Here is a 23,694-nt window from a genome sequence, read left to right on the forward strand (position 1 = left end):
TTAGGGGTCCCTAGGTACTTAGAGTTGCACGGTAAGTTGGACGAGTAGAAGTACCACCAAAAGAAGAAGCGGCCTGTTGCGATTTTAATTTGAGTTGTCGGGTGCGTTATTCAACCGTATGGTTCGTATCGTGGGCGATAGCCAACTTTGTCTTCGGACTGACAATGCGGATAACTCGGCTGGAAACACAACTAAAGCGGTTGGGTACTCGTGTGCATCAGTCGATTTCACAAGGGCTCTACTAGCCCAAAGAATACTGAATGCCACAAGATGTTTGGCAAGGGAAGTGGAACCCTTAGGGTTTGCCTAGGAATGGCCCCCTATATGACGCTGTGTAATTGTTAAGGTTATAGGCGCAAAATTAGCGATGGATTACAGCCGGTGCCACAGGGCTGTGATAAGTACCTAAGTTAAAAAAGCTATTGGTAAAGTGTGGGACTTGGAGTTACGGCCTAATTTGATAAACGTAGCTAGGTTCAAATAGTACAATCTAAAGAGATGAAAGCCCAAGGTAATTTCAAATCAGCGTAAACAATATCTGGCACCCGTACCCTATGGTAGCTAACAAACTCGACATACGGATATATGCGTCTAGCACACTCAACACGCTAGGAGCATCAAGCCCTCCAAAGCAACAATGGCCGAGGGGCCCTGTTGAGGCAAAGAAGCTTGAATAATCGTCTCAACGGATTGCCCCAATTACCCTAATAGTACTCTCCCCGACAAGAAAGGTGCACGTCTTCTCGACTAAATACATCGGTCGGGTAGAATGTGACTAGTATGCTAGATGAGCTTTATACCTATGATATATAGTAAATACGGTGTGCTTCGGTCCGTTGTTCCTCATACTTATAAGTAATGACACCGCCATTTTGGCAGTATGGCTGATATGTAGTAGTTTGAATGGATGTTTGGGGGTTTAAGAAGAGAAACAAAAACGTCTATGGAATTCGAACAGATTCAGAAAGCGTGATTAAGCTTCAAATCTGCCCTGGACGCTAACTGTTTCCATGGAATCCTGCAATGTCGTACTTCAAAACCGCTGGCTTGTTACAGTCTTATGAGACAGATGAACTCGAGGCAGTAACTATCTGTTGAGGAACGAAGTAGCAGGTCGTCGATCCATTTATTGTGGCGAGGGCTCGGGATTGACAATGGGCATATATTCAAGAACGCAGATACATTATAGCCTTACACTGCCGTACAAGTCTCAGACAGTGATAAATCCTTCAACGGCGGTGCCACCGTTGGGGGTGCCGATTGACTCCTTGTATGAAGCCATTAACATAGGCAGGAGCATTAAGTCGAAAATCACCCGCTACTTGGCGAGCAACAGAATTAATCCGCAGCGCATCGCATCAAAACTACTGATTGAAGGCGATTCTCCGCAAACCTATCCTCAGCGGTGAAAAGAAAAGGGAAAATCATGCGAGATAGAGTTGGATTGGTATCCCCCCCCCACCAAAGGAATAAGAAAGGTGCAGGCGGTTAAGGAGTAGCTCGATCTCGCTCTATTTCTTGACTTGACTGAGCACATGAGGCCAGCCCCTTGGTAATCGTGACTATTGAACGAAGCAGACCGCGTTAGAACAGGACGAGATATCAGCAGAGGAGTAAACTGGCGCGAACACGACGACCGCCTGTGACTTGGGACTGGTCAGTTGACAGTAGGTAGTTGATGGTTGAGCGTTGACAGTGGTGGAGAATCCGAAAATTGATATGATTATTGTCCGTCATGGTCATACATTTGCATGCAGAGTTAAATGAATGGCTAGTGCAGCCTCCTGGGGTGAGCGCCGGAAAACGTGCCGAAGTTCCTATATTACGGAGCGCATTGTGGACGATAACTCGAGTACTCGTATCTCCTCGAGTATACATGTACATGTATGTATAGTATAACGTAGGGACTCGGAGGCACAGTATTCAATGTGCCGCCGCGGCGGGATGGAAGATGCAAAGCTGAACGATGAATGGCATCGCATCTGCCGGATCCCCTCTGGAGTAGTGTGCGCAATGGAAAAGCCGTACGAAGCACCACTGTACTCCTGTTCAAGTTGCATCCCCACTCCGTGCGAAGCAGATTCAGGAACAATAATGAACCATGAGTCGGGTTCGGAGGGAGAGGGCGGCAGATGCGACATTCACAACTGCCGACTCGGAGGTACTCGTATTGTCGTACTTACCTACCTACTTTTGTGCTTCTTACCCCGTAGGGCCATTGTTATTAGTAGTAGTGGTAGTGGTAGTGGTAGTACTAGGTTATTAACACAGTAAGAAGTACCTACCTTATCTACCTACCTTTACAGTACTGGACAACTAGAGTACCGTGCAGTACCAAAGCCGAGTCCTAGAGTACCTAAGTAGGGTACGTAAAGTCGAGTACTACCTCATAAGTAAGAAGCTTCTTAAGCAGGAGAAGAAGGAGATAATATACCAGAAGTCAGCTAGGGCACGAAGTACTTGTTACTTGCCTCCGTACGAAGTACCTAGGAAAGTACAGCAAGGTGCCTGGTAGGTAGGTGCCAGGCATACTCGTACACTACAAACCTCAGCCCCCTATATTATTGTCACGATTACTGTCATCTGTCATTGTCCCACAATCAACATCAACAGTACGGTACCTAACCTGGAATATGCACCTGGCTACGAAAGGGTTGTGGCATACTACCTACGTACATACTGTACATCCAACCCAAATGATAACACCTCTCTCGACCTTCCGGCACACGCACACAATCCCCCCCCCAGCCGTCGACCAAGCCCCCTCCACGGTGCATCTGCTATTTGCCATCTGCCCTTATTTGCCATATTCCATCTGCCATCTGCCATCTGCCATCCACATCGGCCCCGGGAAAGGGCTCGAACCCGCGCAGAATGCAGAATAATGTTCCTCGCCCTCCGATCGATCTGCCGTGGCGCCGCGGGGTAGCAGACTAGCTATACTAGCTATGCTAGCATACTAGTCGTTGCAATAATCATCATCATCGAGCCGTCGCCGCCACAAGCGTGAGAGCGATCAGATATTTATTGGGGGTTGGCATCTGGGACGTCGCAATAGCCTCCGCCTGGCCCACCAGCGCCGTCGGCAGCTGTCTTATACGCTGCCTCCGCCAAGGGCCGCTGTCCAAGCACCGAGTCGCCTACGGAGGTGCTGTCCAGAGCACTAATCGTCGACTGACGGTACTACTCTACAGCGTACAGTGCGCAGTTATATCGTTATATTACCATTCTTTTGCCGTGCCGTGGCCCCCAGCGCCCCCCAGGCCCCAGGGCAAGCGCTCGAGTAGCGTCCCGCATCGGTTTCCCGGGTGCGAGGCTCTGGAATTAAAAGAACGGATGGAGAGGACGAGGAGGGCTGTAGGACCCCACTACGGACCTACTTCGTCCTTACGTACCTACAGACAGTGCCTCCATCTCCATACTCCATCCTCCATACGGGTCTTTAACTACGAGTACTGCTCTCCTCTGCGTCGTTTTTATTAAAATTCCGCCCAGTCTCCCAACCCTGCCCTGCCTTGCCCTGCCCTTCCCCTTTGCCCCCCTCCCCAGCGGCTTGCGCCTTTCACGCGTGGCTTCTCAGATCCCATCCACCAACTTGAATCCAACCGCCCTCTCATAAAAGCCACGGATAGTTTTGTTGCTGAACAACTTTTTTCCGCTTCGCTCCCCTTTTCATGTTCATATATTCATATATATACTCGCATATTCGCCACCCATCATGGTCGCGGAATCATTTATTGAAGCCCTCGTACAAAACTGGCCTGTAGTGCTCGCCCTTGCCTTGGCCTCATACTTGATCAAGAACCGCTTTAATCGAGGGCTGAACAAATATCCGGGCCCGTTTCTCGCCTCCATTACCGACTGGTGGAGGTTCTGGGTCGTGTATAAACGACGCCCCGAGGTTGAGCATATTAAGCTCCATGCCAAACATGGCGATGTCGTTCGCCTGGGCCCCAACAGCCTGTCTTTTTCAAACCCACAGACGCTGAAAGCGATATATGGCCTCAATAAAGGCTTCACCAAGGTAAGCACCACCTTAAATACACCTTGGAAACTTGGTACGGTCGAAGCTGATTGGGATTACAGTCTGAATTCTATCCCGTTCAGCAATCAGTAGCTAATGGGCACCGGCTCCCATCTCTCTTCAGCACCACTTCGGAAGCGTTCCATGCACAGTAAGGATAATTAGGTTTCTTACATGGCTTATTCGTTTCTCGCGAACCGCCTTCGCGCTACCCCCTTTTCATGTGCTCCAGATACCCCCTTTCAGTTTTCAACAAGCAGGAGAATTGGCACGCTTACTCTCCCCCTGCTTAGGCTTCGTCGATGCGTCAACAGCGCTTTCTCCATGTCAACGCTGGTTCAGTATGAGCCGTTTGTCGATTCGACCACTGACCTCTTTCTTTCTCAAACCGAGAAGTTATATGTCGAAACGGGAAAATCTTGCGACTTCTCCCGATGGCTGCAGTTTTACGCTTTCGACGTTATCGGCGAGATGACTTACAGCAAGCGTCATGGTTTTGTCGAGGAAAATGAAGACATTGAGGGCATCGTGAAATATCTTGGGAAGATATTCGATTACGCCGCTCCAATTGGCCAAATCCCCTTCCTGGATCGCCTGCTCCTGAAAAACCCCCTTTACCTGCTAGCTGCGCAATATGGCCTCATTGATGCTACATTCCCAGTTGCCCGTTTCGCCAAGCAGCGTATGGCAGAGCGCTACCCAGCGGATGCCGATAAATCTGCCTCCGTCCTCCCTTCAACTGAGCCCAAAGGAAAGCCTACCCAACCGGATCTTCTTTCAAAATTCATGCAAGCGAAAGAAGCCCGCCCCGACTTCATGAATGATACACTTGTGACGACCATGGCGGTTTCCATGGCCTTCGCTGGCTCCGAAACCACTGCAATCTCCCTCTCAGCAGTCTTCTACTTCCTACTAAAGAATCCGGTCTGTCTCTCAGCACTTCTCGATGAACTTGATGCCAAAGCCAAACAAGCTTTTTTTAGCAACAAGGAAACAGGAGTCGTCACGTGGGCCGAAAGTCAGGAATTGCCCTACCTAGACGCATGCATCAAGGAGAGTTTTCGGTTGCACCCTGCCCCCGGATTACATCTCGAAAGAATCGTTCCTGAGAAAGGAGCAGAGATTGGGGGTGAATGGGTCAAAGGAGGAACTATTGTAGGGTGCAGTGCTTGGGTTATTCATCGGAGACCGGAGGTATTTGGGGACGATGTAGAAGATTTTAGACCAGAGAGATGGCTTGTGGGCGGCGGTAAGGCCGGAGATGGCGCGATGGATAGTTCAAAGGTTGTAGATAAGGAGGCAGAGGAGAAGCGCATCAAAGAAATGGGCGCGTGCCTGCTGCATTTTGGCATGGGCTCCCGAACCTGCATCGGAAAGAACATCAGTCTATTGGAGGTGTATAAGTTGGTTCCTACTTTCCTAAGGAGATTCGAGGTATGTTAGCCTTCAACTTTGGGCTTGGTTTCTCGCCGCCTTCTGACTTCTCGTCTGGAGACGTATACCTGTAACCGTGACTGGAAGCAAGACAACACACTAAATATCGAATAGGTTCAACTCGAAGATCCCTCGAAAGAATGGACGGTGCATAATGCCTGGTTCGTTCGCCAGCTGAACTTCCGTACGATATTCCGTCGGCGAGAAATTGTGCAACCCAATGCGAATAAAGCATGACGGTCCTCTCATCTGTATTAGAATCTGCGTCGACGAGTGCGTTGGGCGTTCGTTTTCAGATGGACATTTCAGTGTTATTCATTCTTTCGAGCGTTTTGCATTGGCATCCTATATATATAGCATATGCGGCGATATACCAATTCATATACTCAAGTCTGAGCAGCAATCTCGCCTAACCTCGGTGCCAAAAAGAAGTTGAATCATCCAAAGTCACCATGTCATTGTGATATGGGTACTAGAGACCAGGATACTGATACCTACTTTAGGCCAAAGGCGCCCACCGAAGCTCGTCTTCCTCACAAAGAGCAAGGCACAACCTCGATTTGATAGCTGTACCACGTGATTTTAGACACAGCCCTAGCAGTAATATCAACGTCGTCGAGCTTTCCGGGGCCTCTCCTCAAGCGGCGTGATACCAGTCGTATCGTGCTCGAGCTGTAACAAGCTAGAGGGAGCCCTCTGCATTTGACATAGCTCGGGTTCTCAGTCTTGACACTGAGCGCGATCTTACTCCAGCTCTCTGTTCATCGCTGTGGGCGTTGACTTCTGATATTGGAAATGTGAACGCCATGACGATTATATCTATATTTAGTTTAGTTGACGAGGTAGTGAGTCGCTAACTGTGGGATATGGAGTGCTAAAAGGTATTCGCTATTCAATCTGTGTGCTAGAGTCGAGCACCCAGCGCCCTATTCCCTAGGTTCGCCCCAGACAGTGATGGAGGAGCAGGTTTTTGGAGTTTGCACTCCTGTGGATGTGGCTATGATGAAATGACTTTCGCCCTGGTTCTATTGCGCTCTCGCAACTCACCGTGAATCGGCATCGTCAACCCTCCAGCAGGCAAATCCATCTCTGACTTTGCTGCCGAAGCTGCGAAGGTCGCCAAACCATCTGCTCCCGCGTCAGTCCACGGAGGAGTTGGCAGTCCCACACAGGAAAGACGATGTTTGGACTTTGAAGTAATTAACAATTAACATATAAATACGTCGTATATACTTACGCCTGTAAAGTCGTGGTGTTGTGATGTGTTTTTTTGGCGGTGCGAGGCGAGAAGCGAAGTGGTGACTCAGGACCATTACATTATTATACCGTAGTTGTCCCTCGTCTACCCCACCAAGAAATAAATATCTCCAAAACACTTTACTTTCCCCTCCCCCGCCAACCGTCAACCTCCATACTCATCCACCACCAACAACCCATACGCCCAACCCCATCATGGCGGACGACGCCGGCGCATCTGCTCCCACGGAGCCCATGGCCAATCTACACCTTGACGAAGTCACGGGCGAAAGAGTTTCCAAGTCTGAATTGAAGAAGCGCCAGAAACAGAGGCAGAAGGAGGAGCAAAAGCGCGAGAAGGAAGCCGCTGCACCTCCCAAGCCTGCCTCGGCCAAGAAGACAAATGCAGAGGCTGATGAGAAGGAACTGAGCCCAAATGTAGCTCTTCGCCCCCAGTGTTGCCCCTGTGCTAGAGAACTGAGACTGATGCTCGCCACAGCAATATTTTGAGATTCGGTCGCGCAGCATCAACAAGCTGCGGCAATCCAAGAACCCAAACCCGTATCCCCACAAGTTCCATACCAACTATGATCTGCGCAATTTTGTGAAGGACCATGACTCGTTGAAGTCGGGCGAGGCCAAGAAGGACGTGGAGATAAGGGTTGGGGGTCGAATCTACAACAAGCGTGCATCGGGGAACAAGCTTGTGTTCTACGATATCAGGGCTGAGGGAGTCAAGGTCCAGGTTATGTGCCAGCTTCAGGAAGCCAAGGCCGGTGGTTTGCCATTCGACCAGCAGCATGAGCATCTGCGACGGGGTGATATTATCGGTATCGTTGGTCACCCGGGGCGAACTGCGCCAAAGAACAAGATCGAGAAGGGTGAAGAGGGAGAGCTTTCCATCTTTGCCACCGAGGTCGTTCTCCTTACTCCATGCCTGCACCAACTTCCGGATGAGTACTATGGGCTGAAGGATCAGGAGCAGAGACATCGCAAGAGGTATCTGGATTTGATCATGAATGAGCCGACCCGAAACGTCTTCTTGACGAGGTCCAAGATGGTCACCTACATCCGCAAATACTTTGACGATCAGGACTTTGTTGAAGTCGAAACTCCCGTCCTCAGCTCTATAGCTGGAGGCGCAACTGCAAAGCCATTTGTGACTCACCACAACGACCTCAACATGGATATGTTTATGCGCGTGGCCCCTGAGCTGTATCTCAAGATGCTCGTCGTGGGTGGCCTGAACCGGGTATATGAAATGGGACGTCAATTCCGCAATGAGGGAATTGATTTGACTCACAATCCAGAGTTCACAACGTGCGAGTTCTACATGGCCTACGCAGACGTCTACGATATCATGGATATGACCGAAGAGCTTGTCTCTGGCCTGGTTAAACATATAACTGGCGGCACCGTCACCAAGTTTCACACCCAGCACGGCGAGGAGTACGAAGTGAACTGGGCAGCCCCTTGGAAAAGAGTTGAGATGATCCCAGCCCTAGAAGAAGCGACGGGCGAGAAGTTCCCCCCTGGGGACGAGCTGCACACGGAAAAGACCAACGAGTTCTTCAAGCGAGTTCTTAAGAAGATGAACCTCGAATGCTCGCCGCCTCTTACCAACGCGCGCATGCTAGACAAGCTTGTAGGTGAATACCTCGAAGAGACCTGCGTCAACCCGACCTTCATCACCGGCCACCCTCAAATGATGTCCCCGCTCGCCAAGTACCACCGCAGCAGCCCGGGCCTCTGCGAGCGGTTCGAAGCCTTTGTGTGCAAGAAGGAGATCATAAACGCCTATACCGAGTTGAACGACCCGTTTGATCAACGCTTGCGTTTCGAAGAGCAGGCACGCCAAAAGGACCAAGGTGACGATGAGGCGCAGATGATCGACGAGAACTTCTGCGAAAGTTTAGAATTCGGTCTACCGCCCACCGCTGGCTGGGGTATGGGCATCGACCGCTTGGTTATGTTCTTGACGGATAATTATAGCATTAAAGAGGTGTTAGCATTCCCATTCATGAAGGAAGATACAAGCCGTAAGAAGGAGAAGCTAGCAGCGGAGGAGGTCGGCATCCAGCCTATGAGCGAGGAGGGTATTCGTAAGTCATTTTCATGCGGCATCTGAAGGGGTTTGTATCTTTGCTAACGAGACGTCTTGTAGCTCATAAGTAGGTGACTCGACTGTTTCCGCAAGTTTTTGGGATGATAGATAGGCCTATGTTAAGCTTGTCCTTGAAGAAAAAGTTTGTATTGGTATAATCTTGCCAGAGATCCCATTGCTCATTAAGGAGCTGAAGGTATATCAATTGTGTCTTATAGATACAGAGTAGAGAATCGTTTCATGCCACTGTTACTGTACATGCCTTGTAAGTCAAATCGACTTTAGGCGTTCCCGACAAACCCCAAATGAAAAGGGACACAGGACTGCGCCCCTGCGAGCTCTGGTCATGAAGTAGGCGGCCCATGCCTCTTCATTTCCGCCCTTAAGCTTATCACGTCAGCTTTCAATCCTTTGCCACGCCCTCCCATTACATGCCTAGAACCTCCCAACCCGGCATCAGCAACTACCTTAATCCGCTTCTGCACCAGTTTCCATGTACGCTTCGGGATCCATGCCCTGTTCCCCAGAACCAAAACACCAGTCAAGAGCGCCAAGCTACCCGCCTGATGCATAGCTGCTAAGGGTAAAGGAACAAGATAAATCAAAGTACTAATGCCCAAGGCGACCTGCATGAAGACCAAATGGACAACGCCCAACATGCCCTTGCGACACGTGTTAGGCAAAGCGGCACGAACACGCGGGTTAAAGCGCGAGTACGCCCATAAGCTTAAGATAGCCGTGAACGTAGTGGTAGCTAGAATACGATGATCCAGTTGCACGAGAGACGGATTCTCTAGCATATTTCGCCACCACAAGTCACTTCCGTCTTCTCGGCGAGAGTAGAAGCTGGACCAAATTTCTGACTTCGGCGGCGCAAGGCCAGTGCCCATGCGTGGAAATTCGTTGTAGATCATCCCGGCGTCCAAGCCTGCTACTAGGCCGCCGGACATGGCGGTTGCGAAGACGAGGATGGCGAGTCCTGCAACTGATTTTCGGAATATGGAGAGGGTTGAGGATGAGAGGTGTTGGAGTTGGGCGTGGCCGCGTGCTGGATGCGAAAGGAGGCTGTTGGTGCGGAGGATACTCAATCCGTTCCAGAGCATCGCCACGTAGCAGACGAAAGCTGCGCCCAGATGGGCCGTCAATCTGTACTGGCTGACTCGAGGGTGGGAGCCAGGCGCAAAAAGGTCGTCTTTCAGTCCTGATTTCACCATGTACCACCCTAGGAAGCCTTGGAATCCTATGAGACCCGATATTCCTAGAAGTCGAAGCGACATGTTGGCTGAAACTCTGCGCCGGGAGACGAAGTATATGGCAGGGAGGACGAAGGATAGACCGACGAATCGTCCCCAGAGTCGATGGCCCCATTCCATCCAGTATATCTTTTTAAATTCTTCGAGGGTCATGTGAGCATTGAGAAGCTTGGATTCGGGGGAGGCTCTGTATTTCTCGAATTCCGAGTCCCAATCTGATGTGGATAGAGGAGGTAGAGAGCCTGTTACTGGCCTCCACTCTGTGATGCTTAGACTGTCCAAGGCCATTAGTCTAGCTTCTGTAGATATTATGGAAAAGTGTGAGACATACCCCGACTCAGTCAATCGTGTGAGGCCCCCAAAGACCACAATCCCAAAGACGCTCCCCGCGCTTGCTAAGAGCCAATATGCCACGGACGAGGACGATGTGTCCGGGAAGAATTTATTTCCCGAGGCCTCTCGCGCGCGCCCTTCTAGTTCTGTACTTTTCTCGGAGATGGTCTTGCTGAGAGATCCCAACGGCGAAGCTGCCTTAAGTGTGGCACCGGCATTTGGGGAAATTCCTGCTGCACTGCTACTGAAGCGTATTGGGCTGGCCTGTGATACACTCGGCTTTATGGGGAGCTTGACATGTCTCACGGCTGGGCGTGCCTGGCTTATGCACTGCTGGCATACGAAGAAGTCCTGGGGCAGGGACAGACGGGGAGCAGCCCTCCGTATCCCTCGAAGTATCGAGGCCATGGTCAATGGGGAGAATTGGCGCGTTTGGAACGATGTTCATGTCCATCGAGAAAAGCTCAGGATCAAGTGGGACGATATAGATATTTAAAGATTAGCCGAGGTTTTGCCTGACGTAGATCCATCCCCTGTGTACGAAATAAGCTCGCGAATCTCCGGCCACGATGAGAAAAGCATGAACAGTAATCTCAACGCCAACGAACCTGACCCGCTGATAAAATCTTACGCAATGGCGTCACGCTGAAGCATAGCAACTTCTCGATGTCCACAACTACGAGGACAACCCCATAAGGCCCCATGTTCTCCCTACGCAATAACTCATCCTCCAACTCCAATCCGTTCCGTCCAGCTCTCCAATATCTGGTCGCAGCTACCAAAGAAACTCCAACAAGCCACCACCAGACCAATTCCTCCGGGAGTATCGACTCTGATATTGACGGGCCTCGCTCGAGAATGACTTCATGCAACCCCAAATCCTCCTCTGAATTCCGCTCCACCTCAATCCCCTTGATCAATATTTCTCGGTCGCCCTCCCCTTATCACCAACGCCAGCACTCGGACTCGAATCCTACCTCGGAAACGGACGATGATGACTGGGGCGACTACCCAGCATCACAGCGACCGTTCCTTCCAGAAGATGGGTATAAGCTCACTGGATGGCGAGCGCTTCTCTACCGCGGAGGCTTTGGGCAATGGCTCTTCACAACCCAGCTAGGATGGACGGTGTATATCGGTGTTCTGGTCCTATGGCTGGGAGGTTGTCAGATTGGCTTGACTATCATGAATAGGATAATCCTGTGGAGTGGGTACCTGGCAAACAACTACACGTCCCACACGAAGCTGATGGTTCTAATAGCGGGGGTGTACAAGTTTCCGTATCCTCTCACAACGACCCTGTTCGAGATGCTCATTACCCACTTCTTCATCCTGCTTTCGGCTTATATCACACGTTGGGTGAGCCCGTGGCTTACGAGTGCTGGGGTATCCTCGATGATTGCCCCCTCGAAACCGCTGCAATCGGGAGTTGCTCCTGGTTTCAAGGGGCAACAAAAGAATGTCGGATTGTTAGGCTCTCTAATTAGATGGGCTTCGGGGTTTTCAGGCGGTATTGCTGGGGGGGGTCTGTTTGAATTCGACCTAGCAGTGGTGAAACAAGTCTTGCCATTGGCGGTCATTTTCGTCGCAAAGGTCTCACTGAGCAACCTATCCTTTGCCTATGCCCAACTCCCAATTTATATGCTAGCACGCATTGGCATAGTACCGCTCTCTCTCCTCTTTACTGCCTTTCTCACAGGTGCGTCACATAGCGTCGCGACGCTCTCTTCCGCCCTTACGGCAACCCTCACCCTTCTCGTGGCGACGTCCCGCGCCAATGTCCGGGTAACGTGGGAGAGTATTGTTGCCGGCGTCTTCTCCTCCATCTTCGTTGCGCTATATCCGGTTCAGATCCATCGAACCTATAAATCCCTTGTCGCTTCTTTAGTTCCGCAGGGAGAGCTTATCGGGACGTTTCCGTCCTCAAATTCGCCGGCGGATTACTCTGGCTCGCGCGAGGAAGCGCGGGCATACTGGCGCTTACTTCACTACACGTCCCTCTTATCAATTATGATATTCCTACCTATAGTCTTCCTCTCGGGCGAAGTTTCTAACATTTCCCGAAACTGTTATTTTCTGGATGTGTTCTTTCACTGGCTCATGGTTCTCTGTGGCGGATTAGGTAGCTGGGCTGTATTCTTCAGCACCATTGCACTGACTAGGGCGACAAGCCCTCTTACAGCCACCTTTCTATTTGTACCAAGGGCAGCCTTCTTGTTACCTATCATGTCGGGTTTCAAGATGCCCAGCTATGCGTGGATTGGAATCGGGATGTGCTGGGCAAGCTGTGCCTGGTTTTTGATGGGCCGGAGGAGAGAGGGTCGGCCTATCGAGCGGTTTTGATGATGGGTTATAGATGAGCATTTGTGGGGGGTTTAAGCACGGCGCTGGCGCATTTTGGGGACTTGGGACTACATATCTAGCATGGGATCATTGCAAATATTGGATGCCTAAAGTCATAGATTAATTCATATACTCATTTCACACGGCCATTTCGCCCAAGCGGAGTGAGGTGGCACCGGTTGTCTCATGGCAAACTAAACTCGGCCACATGGACTTTGTTGAGTAGTTGCCCAAGCGAGTATTTCGTCATCTTTGACTTAATCCCCATCCAACAAATCAGAGTGCTTCAATATGATCTACTTTTCTGCCTCGAATTTTGTACTCAACGTCCCAATATAAGGTGAGATCTCAACTGCGAACTCGTCTCCTCCCCTCAGATATTCTTTTGGCGAGAAGGAAAAGCCAATGCCCGCAGGTGTGCCTGTTAAGATGATAGTGCCAGGTGGAAGTGTGGTTCCTTGCGAGAGAAAAGACACAATCCTTGGGACTGAGAATATTAGATCACTGAAACACAGTTAAAACCTGCCCCCCTTCCTTCGTTCTAGTCAATTATACGTACTCAATCCCACAATCCTGCATCACTTTGCCATTTTTCAATCCCCTCAATTTGAGCCAAGCGGGATCAGGAACCAATTGCTTCGACACGATCACCGGACCAATGGGACAGGCACCATCAAAGCCCTTGCTGTAACTCCACTGAGTTTGAGCGAGCTGAGCAGTCCTGCTGCTGACATCGTTGGCCGCTGTGTATCCTAGAACATAATCTAGTGCTTCAGCTTCCGATACATCTTTGCATTTCTTGCCAATGACGATGACTAGTTCAGACTCGTAGTCGCAGCAGTCGTCTTGCAGAGTGGATTTGGGGATGATAGTCGGCGATGGGTAAGGATCGGCGAGCGAAGTCGCAGGTTTCATGAAGACTGTCGGCACTTCTGGTAGGCCCATTTTTGCTTCTAAAATCGAGGGTCAGGTGCGAGATGATACTATAAGTTGCCTGTCTCGGAGGGGTGTGTTTCTAAGCCGTGGAATTCACAAACCGAAAGTACGAACCTCTCGCGTGTTGAGCGTACTGTGGATCAGAATGTCAGTTATAGCTTGGCTGTGAGCCTTTTGGTTTTTGAAGGGATGGAGGAATTGTGAGACGCACGTTCAATCCAATGCAACGGATTGTTCCTACTTCGGCCTGAGATAGAGGTGACAGAAGCCTGTCTATCACTTCTATCTTATCAGTTAGAACCCCGAGGTCCAGCACTGAGGAACCGCTGTACACGACGACCTCGACATCGTTACCGGCTCGCATAGCTGCGCCAACATCGAGGTCCTTATCGACTGGTTCTCCGATATAGATGTTGGCTTTGGAGGACTTTGGGATGAAGCGGACAAGACCTAACAAAGCGATGGCTATTAGTTGAGCGGATTGCCTTGCCTCTTAAGAAGCCACTTATGGTTAAACGATGGGACAGACATGTCAAACAGTCGAAGATGGCAGGCTTTCTAATACGGAGGATAGAAGCCCAACGGCCGGGACGAGACAAAGATGAAAGAGAACAAGCAGATCACTTGGCTAAAAGTACCCAGCTGTCTTTCTTTATATTCTACCCCCAACTCCGGACTTCCGACCTCCAGTTGTACTACCTAGTATACCTGAGTACCTTACATGCAGCAGAACCAGAAGTAGAAGCACCAAGTACCTTGGAACACAATTGTGCACAATGGTACGGGACTCCGTCCGAAGTGTAACTATACCATGGCGTTGCAAGGCTAGTAAAGACCCTTACTTACAATCTTCTTGGGTCATTTCTTATAATTATAACTTCAACACGATTGAAAGCGGCCAGCTGCATCACGTGTCTGCCATCCTGCATCACGTGCACAGTGTTGACGACCCCTCCATCGCGGGGTTCAAATCAATATCCGAGCTGTTGAAACAAATATCAAATATCAAATATATCCATACTATCCTAGTGATCCGTAAGGTGCATCTTTGTACTCGTCAATCTCATAGGGAAGTCAGTATGTACTCCGAAACATACGAGGTACCATCTTATTCAATCCAATTAACCATCTCAAGGAACCGGAGGCTCAACGCAACTTGAACACTCCCCAGGTGCAATTGAATCATGGCCGCTCCCCACAACTCGGGATACCTTCAGGCGACCGATCCCACTAAACCACGCTCCGACGCAGCCGTTCCCTTCCGCGATATTATACCTCCGCCCTCACACCCTCGAATTGCTGGTATAGCTGACCATAATGCCCTCAGTTGGTGCGAGTCGAGGAGAATGATTGAGGCCCCGGCTTGGTTAATTAACCGTCTTGATGCGAAGAATTTGGAGACGCCATATATAGGATTTACCTCGGATGGAAAGGTTAGAACCGGGTTGTATCACTATGCCGAGGACGAAGGTGCGCCGACTGAGCAGGTTATTGCCAAAGCGGTGCACTTGCTGAGCCTTTTGCCATCGGACCAAAAGGGAGCCGTGCAATTTGGACAGGTGACGGATGATGCTTTCAGGTTGTGGTCTAACCCAGAGCTTTACATGAACCCTGGCGGCCTTCGGCTTGATGAATGCTCAGAAGGTATCCAAACCGCCGTCCACACCATTTTCAAAGCCTCGTTCTCGCCACAAGGCTACGAGAAAGTCCTTGGCTGTTGTCTTACAAACGGCTTCCTCGGTCATCTTGTCAACGGCAAGAAAGTCCTAAATGAGCATTCTTACAACTTCCGTCTCTTCGGTACTCCGTCCCTCTCTTCGCCATGGGGTTATACATTCTTTGGGCATCATCTTTGCCTAGCAGTCGTATTTCTAGGGAAGAGAATGGTCATTGGGCCTACCTTTATGGGAGCAGAACCAGATAGGATTGATGAGGGACCCCATGCCGGGTTGCGATTATTTCGGACTGAAGAATTAGTGAGCTTGAAGCTGATGCAGGGATTGCCAAAAGAATTACAGGACAAGGCTACCTTGAGTAAGGGAATGGATGGTAACAGCTTGGCTGCTGATCGGTGGAATCCGTTTGATGAAAGACATCTTGGTGGTGCGAGGCAGGATAATCGAGTTTTGCCTTATGGTATATATTTCTGGTATATTTTGAGGCCTCCACTGACGAGGTACACAGAGGGCTGTCTCGTCTCAGAGTTCCCGCCAGCAAGCCAAGACAGCATCATCAATCTTTTTCTTGCTTTCAACGAATATTACCCAGAGTCAGTTCTCCAACATCGACTGGCACTGTTCAAGAAGCACTTGAATGAGACATATTTTGCCTGGATTGGAGAATTCGGAGATGAGGATCCGTACTATTACCGTATTCATAGCCCTGTTGCGTTTATGGAATTGGATTTCCACTGCGGAAGTAAGTCCTACAACTCCTTATTTGCCTATCTGTGAGATCGACTGACTGTCAGTGCAGTCTTCTTAACCAATACGACCCCAGCGAGATGTCACATCCACACAATAAATAGACTTCCTAATAGGGGTGATTATGGAAAGGTATTGATAGAGCAATGAAGGAGGCGGCGAAAACCCACCTTGCTTTGCCTCTTTATGTCACTGGAAAATACAATAGCTTTACTCATGTGTTCGTTTGTAAGACATCCTGTAATTTGACAAACCATTGAATGCGTATATTGTATAAACAACACAACTGACCTTAGATGGAGATATATTGTATTATTCGGTTGGGAAGTATTGTGTGCCTGCAACAAACCCCCGTCCCCCATACTTAGCCTCTACAAATAGAAAACAAGTATAATCGCAATACTTAAGACGTTGCATATATGTCCTTCCCTATACGATATTTTCGATTTTCCATTATTAGAAAAACCCCGGGGTATCTTCGTCTATCCAGCCATAAAAGAACCTAACACCGCAGGTAAAGCAACTACAACATACCAGGAACTTCTTCCCTGAAGCCCAATACTTGAATTTCCCTCTGGTTTCCAGCAATTCTAAACAAACAGTGTCATCAAACGCCATGCTATTTCTTATTCTTCCCCTTCCCCTTTCCATTCTCCTTCCCCTTCACCGCTTCCGCAACCATCGAATGCCCAAGAATCCTCTTAGCCTCATCGTCACCCTCAACGACGTGGCCCTGAGCCCTCAAAACGTTTTTCGCCTTCTCAATGACATTTTTATTCTCAGTCAGAATATCCCGTCCAGCCCTCATGGCTTCAACCTTTCTTGCCAACTCCGCTGCGGCCGCCTCGGCTGCATCCTGAATACCCCTTACAGAAGTCTCGCCATTTTGAGAGCTACTCCCCAATCCTGCACTGGTACTCTGTTTCTGTTTCACCTCCGCCTGGGCTTTTACCTGTGCTTGGGCCTGTGCTTGCTTAACAGGAACCAGGTCGCGCACGAATTTCTGTGCCTCTTCGCAGCCTTCCATGACGAACTTAATCGCAAGTGTGGCTCTCTCCTTTAGATATTCGTTATGTCCATCGTAGACGCAGCAGTTGAGAAGTGGCATGATTCCCGCTCGATCCAAGAGCTGTCGTTGCACGATAGGATTCCCTGGGCCATTGCGGCGTGGATTTGTGGGCGCGAGGAGTGAGGTTAGGATGATGAGGATTTGAATCTTGACGCCTGACCATGGGAATTTGTGGGGCGTGTCGTGCATGGGTGGGAGATGAGGCGGTGGGTGAGGTGATTGATTTTGGACTTGTTCATCATAGGGTCGTTCAACAATGGGCGTCGTTGAGCCTGACGGCTGACCTCCAGGAGTTCGTCGACTTGGTCCAGGCAAGGATCGCTCATCCAATGACTTGCGTGCAACACCAGCCTCGAGCGCTTTCAGTAGAGAGATAAGCTCGTAAGCACACTCCCATTCAATAAGGAGGTGTCTCATTTCCTGAATCTCCGCTATCACTGAGATGAAATCGAGATACTGCGATAGGCCGTCCTTCGCCCGTTCCATATCCCATAGATCTACGGGGAAGTCACTGGGGTGGCATTTGTTCTGTCGAATCTGAGCTTGTGCGTAGAGAAGGGCGAGGCAATCTGGCACAACTCGACACCGAAAATAGTTGTAGAGGAAGTGTATGAGCTTAGCATCGCGGTTGTAATCTTTAAGGTCATCATAAATGGGGCTATCCTTCCGGGCGCGGAACATGTAGTTGATGAGGCGGAGGAGTACGGTCTGCGCGGGTGAGACGATATCTTTCAGGATTCGTAGAGAGTTCCAAGCGTAAGGTAGTAGCGCATTATGGTGGAAGGACTCAACTATTTGAGCCGTGATTTGGAAGATGAATTGTTGGTCGGTCTGTTCCCAAACTGCAATAAAGACGAGCATTTCTCGAAGGAGATTTTTTCCACAGTCAAGAGCCAAGAACATCTTGCATCTAGTCTTCTGGAGGTTTTCGCCAGCAGGGGTGAGACCAGATCCCATAGAATCCACAATACAGGCCTTGACTGTCATGTGCAAAGCTTCAATCTGCTTCGTGTCCAGGATATTCGGAATTTCTGTCAAGAGCCCCCGCAATGGTCCTTCAACATACGAGTCGTCATCATCTTCCTCCTCTTCTTCTTCACCGTCATCTTCCTCCCCATCATCCCCCTGGATCGATCGAGCATCAACCTCATCGTGGTCATCAATACCACCACCATGGCGTTCGTGGTGTTCATATTGTTCATCATGGGCATAGTGATGGTCGTGGTCTTCCTCTCGAGGCATAAATCGATGCATTGCATTCTCCTTGCATGTCTCCGCTCGTTCTATGGCCCCCTCAACGGTCTCCATCGGCACGACCCAACCATCGTAATTTGCATCTCGGACTCTCTTCCACCAGACATCAATCTCATGGGAAACCCTGGCATAGAGACGATCTTGCTCGCATTTGTCATCCAAATCCGCATTCCAGACTGGCGTGGTAGGCTCTCCGGTAAAACATGCGTCCCCTTCATCCGGTAGCATTGGTAATAAGCCAGCAGTTTGGCCCGACGGAACATCGGCCGTATATTTATCAAGCAGCTCAGTTGCCAACGCATCTTTCTTGTTGTGCCGTCTTAACCAGTTCTTGACCTCCTCATACACCTTTTCGACATTTAAGTCGTCTGGCGGCATTTCGTGGATAGCATCATTCCGCAAATCATTGTCGAACAGCATTTCAAACCAGAACGACATCTTGAAGCGATCATTTCCCATAGTCCAGTTATGCGTATGTTGAAGACAGGTAACTAGGAGCTTTTTGTCTGCGTCCTAATGTCAGTATATAGTACTGTATCGCCAAGTAACGAAGGGGAAACCCACAAAGCTCTGTAATCTCCAACAGCCTCGCCCTGTCCATATCCGTAACATTCTCGCCGTCGTAACCCTTACTCGTAACGTTCACGCACAGAATAATAAGCTTCTGAACAGCCTTATCAAACTGTACTGCCGCGCAAATTTCCTGGGCTGTCTCCTTGATCGCCAGCATATTCCTACTAATAACCAGCAAATTATTCAGAAAATGTAAATCCTCCCTTAGAGATTCGTAATTCTTGAGTATCAGCGTGGCGGACTCGGGAACGTCAAGGCCGTTAGGAATGCCGGCTTCGGTATAAGATTCTCTCAAGGAGCGCTGAACGAGGGAGGGCACAGCCAAGTTGAAGATTTTCTGGAGGCGCATCCAAATATCTACGTTCTTTGCGAGTCGTTCCCTAAGAAATTTAATCTCGGCATTAGCATCGACCTTCTAATGACCACCTACCTCGGAAGAGCAAAATGAAACCTCAATATACCTAACGTTCGCCTTATTCAAACTCCTATCCAGTGTTTGGGCAACCATCTTCTTCACTTCTAGCATAACCTTGAACCCCGGACCCCTCATCTTCTCAAAATGCGCCTCGATCATAATGAGCGCTGTAGAGAATGCCCTCTCCTCGATCGTTTGCGTATTCCCCCTCTGCGTTATATTGTCTCCTCTACTAGAATCTAGCGACGAGGTAGGACTATACGGCAGGAGAATCTCCCGGTTCGTCCGGAAGGTCTGGGACGTCTCATCCCACCACGTTGCTACGGGCGTCTTGCATTTGCTGCAGATGGTACTTGTGTCGCGGACAGAGGGCAAGGGGTGCCCACATTCGTTGCAATGCATGGTGGTGGTGGTGTTGATGTAACTTGACGTGAACAGCGGGGAGCTGGAAGCTGGAGCTTGGGGGATTTTTTGAAGAGCAGATCGGAGGGGTCGCTTATGTATATACGACTAAGGTTATGTAAGGCCTGTAATAGGAGCCTAAGGTACCTAGGTACATTCGTACCACGGTGGATCTTGACAATCTGGGGAGATAAACGATGATTATTTCGTGAGTAACTTTTATAAGGGTCTATCATGGATTTAGATGTTCGTTGACTCGGGTCACATGGCTCCAAAATACCGTATTAACCGGGCTATGATTCCGCCATTTTACTAATACTCTCTGATGTTCAACACAAGGCTCCTAGGTAATTAGTGCAGAGGTGTTTTCAGACTGCTCCGTACAGTAACCAGGTGGGAATGGAATGGCCATTAAATCGGTAGGCCGCATGATAAATAATTTTTACGACCTTGAAACAGCTTGAAGAATCGGCTTCAAGCTGTTTCCCGCCTTTTTCGAAGGCTTCTGCGTACTGCCGATGCACATACCCGCCGGAAACACACTCCTGATTGGTATCTTCATGAATAATTGACATAGAGGTACTATTCCGTGGTTTTGTCGCATTGGAATTGGAGGAGTTGGCCTCGCCTGTTTTGAGCCTACGTAAGAGCGGAAATTGGTGTACTCGTATAAGCACCTATCCAGCATACTCTATAATCCAAGGGAAATCGGAAACAACATGTTTAGTATAGCAGGAATTAAAGGCTAAATAAGATGGCACGGTATTAGCTGTATAGGTGACCGCGGACTGGAATAGTGAGATCCTGTTTATTTGTACAGCTGGCTAGGTAGGTTTAAAGGCCTTTCTATGCTATTGTATCGCCGTTATCCATCGAATGAGTCTGTTTTCGGCACTATAGCAAACGCAAAACCCTACGCCCCAAGCGTAATATAATACACACGGCAACCGAGCGCTACAGTACTCGGCTATTGGCACTTAGTGAATATTGGACAGGCTCTGGTTTTCTCTCGTCTGCTCACTGCGCAGATCCTGACCCTCCAGGCGCCGAACTTCCTTCGCCGTTTTTAGTACTCTTTTTCCTATGCCGAGTTCGTCTTCGCTTTTTTTTGCCCTCGCCTATATTTTCCGAAGCAACTCTTTCCGAGTCGTTCGGGGGCTCATCTGTATTGCCATCGACTCCACCCGGCGGCATACGTGGTGGACCTCCTTGGGCTTCCATCTCATTTTCTCGGTCGTCCCTATTTTCTTCAGAGCTACTGGTAGTCTCTAGCACTACCTTACGAACCCCACCGGCCTCGATAATATTCTCTGTAATGCTACCGCTTCGGGCAGCGTGTCTCTTGCGGCCTGGGGGAGCATGACTTGATTGCAAAGTTGTAAGGGTATCATTGCTTTCCCCACTATGGATGGCCAAGCCCCGCTCAGGAGAACGGTATTTTCCAGGCGAGGGTGGTGATGGTTTTGGCTCTAGGGGATAACCAACGGGATCACCTTGCTCTACGTTGGTACCTTTACCAGAATCAGGAGATCGTGGGGGGTCGAAAGATCCGTAGCCCTGTTGTAACGCTTGCACTCCGTCCTTGGCATCTTTCCCAGCTGAGAGCAAGCCCTCGCCCTCCCCGCCTTGCGGTGCCGGATCGTCATGGTACGGTTCCCCTACGATCGAGTCACGATGGGTTATCGAGTTGGCTCTAGAATTGGACCTGCCCGTTGGACCACCTGTCTTGATTTTAACAGTGTTGTACCGGGTCGACTTTGGACGACTGGCAAGATTTGAGGGACCAAGATGCTTAAGATGTTCCCGCATATCATTAATATTGCCCCGAACGGTGACACTTTTGTAATCACCGCCAGAACTCCTCCGGAGAAAGGTAGCCTTGGGGCTTGTTCCGAACACGGCTGGGCTATTACTTCGGTTATCTCCGCTCGTGGCTCGGTTGGCAAGATCAGGGCCTTGCCCCTCGACGAGATCGATAAGGTCTTCTTCTGCGGCACGAGAAGCAGGGTCTGAGTGTGCCACGGAGTGGGCCCTTTGGAGACGTGCCTTCGGGGCTGGCGTAATGCGTCTGATGGCTTTGTGGACGTCGATGTAGACATCGGATTCATCGATAATTTCCCTAGCTAGAGTTAGTTACTAACTTAGATGTGGGGTACGAATAGCACATACTCGCCGATCAATTCTTCAATAACATCTTCTAGTGTCACGACCCCAATGGCACCATAATTCTCGCCTGGATCCTCTGATACCAGGACCATATGTGATTTTCCCTCTTGGAAGAAATTGACGATGTCAAGGCAGCTTGTCTCGGGACGTGTCTCTGGCAGCGTCGCGAGCGCAAACTCGCTAACCTTCTTACAGTCTTCCGGATCGTAGGTAATCAAAATCTTGACCAAGAGCATACCGACAAAGTTCTGCTCATTTCCTGGTTCATAGATAGGGATTCGTGAATAACCCGCGCTGAGAATGGCATCCATTGTTACCTCGTCCAAGACTGTATCCGCTGACATTGTAAACACATCTTCCATCGGGGTCATGATGTCGCCCACGGCCTTGTCCTTCAAATCCAACACTGCGCTTATGATCGTAACTTCGTCTTGGTTGAGTCGTTCGGTGGGAACAGTCCCTAGAGTCTTATGAAGCGTAACCAAGGTCTTTAAGCCCGATTTCTTGTATATGGAGCCATGATCCTCACCCAGAGCCCAATCAAGCATTCGTGCGGCTGGCCAGCCGATTGGTGCGAGAATCCACATAAGGCCAACGACAAAAGGTTGCATAAAGGCGCCGATAGCTAGGCCATGTCGGGCACAGACAGCCTGGGGAATAACTTCGCCGAAAATAACTGCATATCGTCAGTAGGGTACATATATCAGGAGGGCAATAACCTACCAATCAGAACTGTACTGCCAACGATCGCAGGCCATCCTCCGCCTAGGGACCGATCGAGTACAATTGGCAGCGTTTCGTTCACAACAACGTTGGACAGAAGTAATGTAACGAGCACCCAGTGCTTCCCTTTCCTCATCAGGGCGTAAACCTTCTGCGCGTTCTTCTGCTCTCTTCCTTCGCTCGAGGTCGCCAGGACTTGAAGGTGGATGTTATCTTGTCCCATAAATCTAGCAATGGGGTTAAAATAGGTAACCTAGAATAAAAGCTATTTTGCACTCACGCGATGGTCAGTCCTGCAAACGCGCCTCCCAGTAACACCAGAACGGCAGCAACACCAAGGTAAGCCCACAAGCTTGGATCATCCGGAGCCTTTGGCAGATCTTCATCTCTCTTCCCCAGTCCCAGGAGCTCTCTCACTGGCGCAGCTGACGCGTAGGAAAGCTGACAGAGGCCGAGGAAGAGGACCTTTGCCAGACCGAGGATGGCGGGTCGAGCGGCGACATAACCGTTGTAGCTGTGGCGTCCATTTGCGACTGAAGCTTTTGAGGCCATTGCACCGACTTGAAGGTTGGAAGCTCTCAGATTCCCGTGGGATGGCCGCAACCAATCGAAAGCGCAAAGTTGCCTTTCCAGCTTATGCTAGGCTCACAGTGCGGGGGCTGCTCCCAAGCTTTCGAGCAAATGCAGACAGCGTGGCGGCGGAAGCTGGAGCTGGAGCTGAAGCGATGAGCAAAGAACTGGCCAGCAATGGAATACAGGAATATGTTGGCGCGAGTTGAGTCGAGAGTCGCGAGTCGCGAGTCCAGAATCCAGAGTGCGGACGTTGGTTTCGACGCGGAGCTCCAAAAACATCTTGGCATGAAAGCGGAAAATGACGAGGAGGGGCGGATATGGCACCACGTGACTTACACAGTCCTATCTAAGGTACTTCGTACTTAGGTCCTGTATCTACTTTATTTTATTCCAAGTTACTCCGTACTACTAGGTACGTAACATACAAAGAACC

The 23,694-nt window shown here is 49.8% G+C and overlaps 8 protein-coding genes across 8 annotated transcripts; 4 read left to right on the plus strand and 4 right to left on the minus strand.

Moving 5' to 3' along the window:
• Positions 1-3,718: 3,718 nt before the first annotated feature.
• BP5553_04402 (Cytochrome P450) lies at positions 3,719-6,022 on the plus strand (the record flags this gene model as incomplete). The annotated part of the gene is made up of 5 exons (XM_032013025.1): positions 3,719-4,024; positions 4,087-4,175; positions 4,318-5,458; positions 5,573-5,619; positions 5,962-6,022. 5 exons carry the CDS (start codon positions 3,719-3,721, stop codon positions 6,020-6,022), a joined length of 1,644 nt encoding a protein of 547 aa, XP_031869625.1.
• An 888-nt stretch (positions 6,023-6,910) lies between these two features.
• On the plus strand, positions 6,911-8,869 carry BP5553_04403 (putative lysine-tRNA ligase; the record flags this gene model as incomplete). Its single annotated transcript, XM_032013026.1, has 3 exons — positions 6,911-7,132; positions 7,194-8,796; positions 8,859-8,869. The coding sequence occupies 3 exons, from the start codon at positions 6,911-6,913 to the stop codon at positions 8,867-8,869; spliced, it is 1,836 nt and encodes a 611-aa protein (XP_031869626.1).
• Positions 8,870-9,142: 273 nt separating this feature from the next.
• Positions 9,143-10,792, minus strand: BP5553_04404 (Cytochrome c oxidase assembly protein COX15; the record flags this gene model as incomplete). Its single annotated transcript, XM_032013027.1, has 2 exons — positions 9,143-10,325; positions 10,383-10,792. 2 exons carry the CDS (start codon positions 10,790-10,792, stop codon positions 9,143-9,145), a joined length of 1,593 nt encoding a protein of 530 aa, XP_031869627.1.
• A 294-nt stretch (positions 10,793-11,086) lies between these two features.
• Positions 11,087-12,727, plus strand: BP5553_04405 (Uncharacterized protein; the record flags this gene model as incomplete). Its single annotated transcript, XM_032013028.1, has 1 exon — positions 11,087-12,727. One exon carries the CDS (start codon positions 11,087-11,089, stop codon positions 12,725-12,727), a length of 1,641 nt encoding a protein of 546 aa, XP_031869628.1.
• Positions 12,728-13,023: 296 nt separating this feature from the next.
• Positions 13,024-13,672, minus strand: BP5553_04406 (putative Fumarylacetoacetate hydrolase-containing protein 2 like protein; the record flags this gene model as incomplete). The annotated part of the gene is made up of 2 exons (XM_032013029.1): positions 13,024-13,231; positions 13,287-13,672. 2 exons carry the CDS (start codon positions 13,670-13,672, stop codon positions 13,024-13,026), a joined length of 594 nt encoding a protein of 197 aa, XP_031869629.1.
• Positions 13,673-14,847: 1,175 nt separating this feature from the next.
• BP5553_04407 (Uncharacterized protein) lies at positions 14,848-16,116 on the plus strand (the record flags this gene model as incomplete). The annotated part of the gene is made up of 1 exon (XM_032013030.1): positions 14,848-16,116. One exon carries the CDS (start codon positions 14,848-14,850, stop codon positions 16,114-16,116), a length of 1,269 nt encoding a protein of 422 aa, XP_031869630.1.
• A 589-nt stretch (positions 16,117-16,705) lies between these two features.
• BP5553_04408 (Uncharacterized protein) lies at positions 16,706-19,799 on the minus strand (the record flags this gene model as incomplete). The annotated part of the gene is made up of 3 exons (XM_032013031.1): positions 16,706-18,915; positions 18,974-19,362; positions 19,444-19,799. 3 exons carry the CDS (start codon positions 19,797-19,799, stop codon positions 16,706-16,708), a joined length of 2,955 nt encoding a protein of 984 aa, XP_031869631.1.
• A 1,017-nt stretch (positions 19,800-20,816) lies between these two features.
• On the minus strand, positions 20,817-23,240 carry BP5553_04409 (CBS-domain-containing protein; the record flags this gene model as incomplete). Its single annotated transcript, XM_032013032.1, has 4 exons — positions 20,817-21,918; positions 21,969-22,641; positions 22,689-22,915; positions 22,969-23,240. 4 exons carry the CDS (start codon positions 23,238-23,240, stop codon positions 20,817-20,819), a joined length of 2,274 nt encoding a protein of 757 aa, XP_031869632.1.
• Between the last annotated feature and the right edge of the window lie 454 nt (positions 23,241-23,694).

This window comes from Venustampulla echinocandica (assembly GCF_003357145.1).
Source record: "Venustampulla echinocandica strain BP 5553 chromosome Unknown scaffold_2, whole genome shotgun sequence".
NCBI lineage: Eukaryota > Fungi > Ascomycota > Leotiomycetes > Helotiales > Pleuroascaceae > Venustampulla > Venustampulla echinocandica.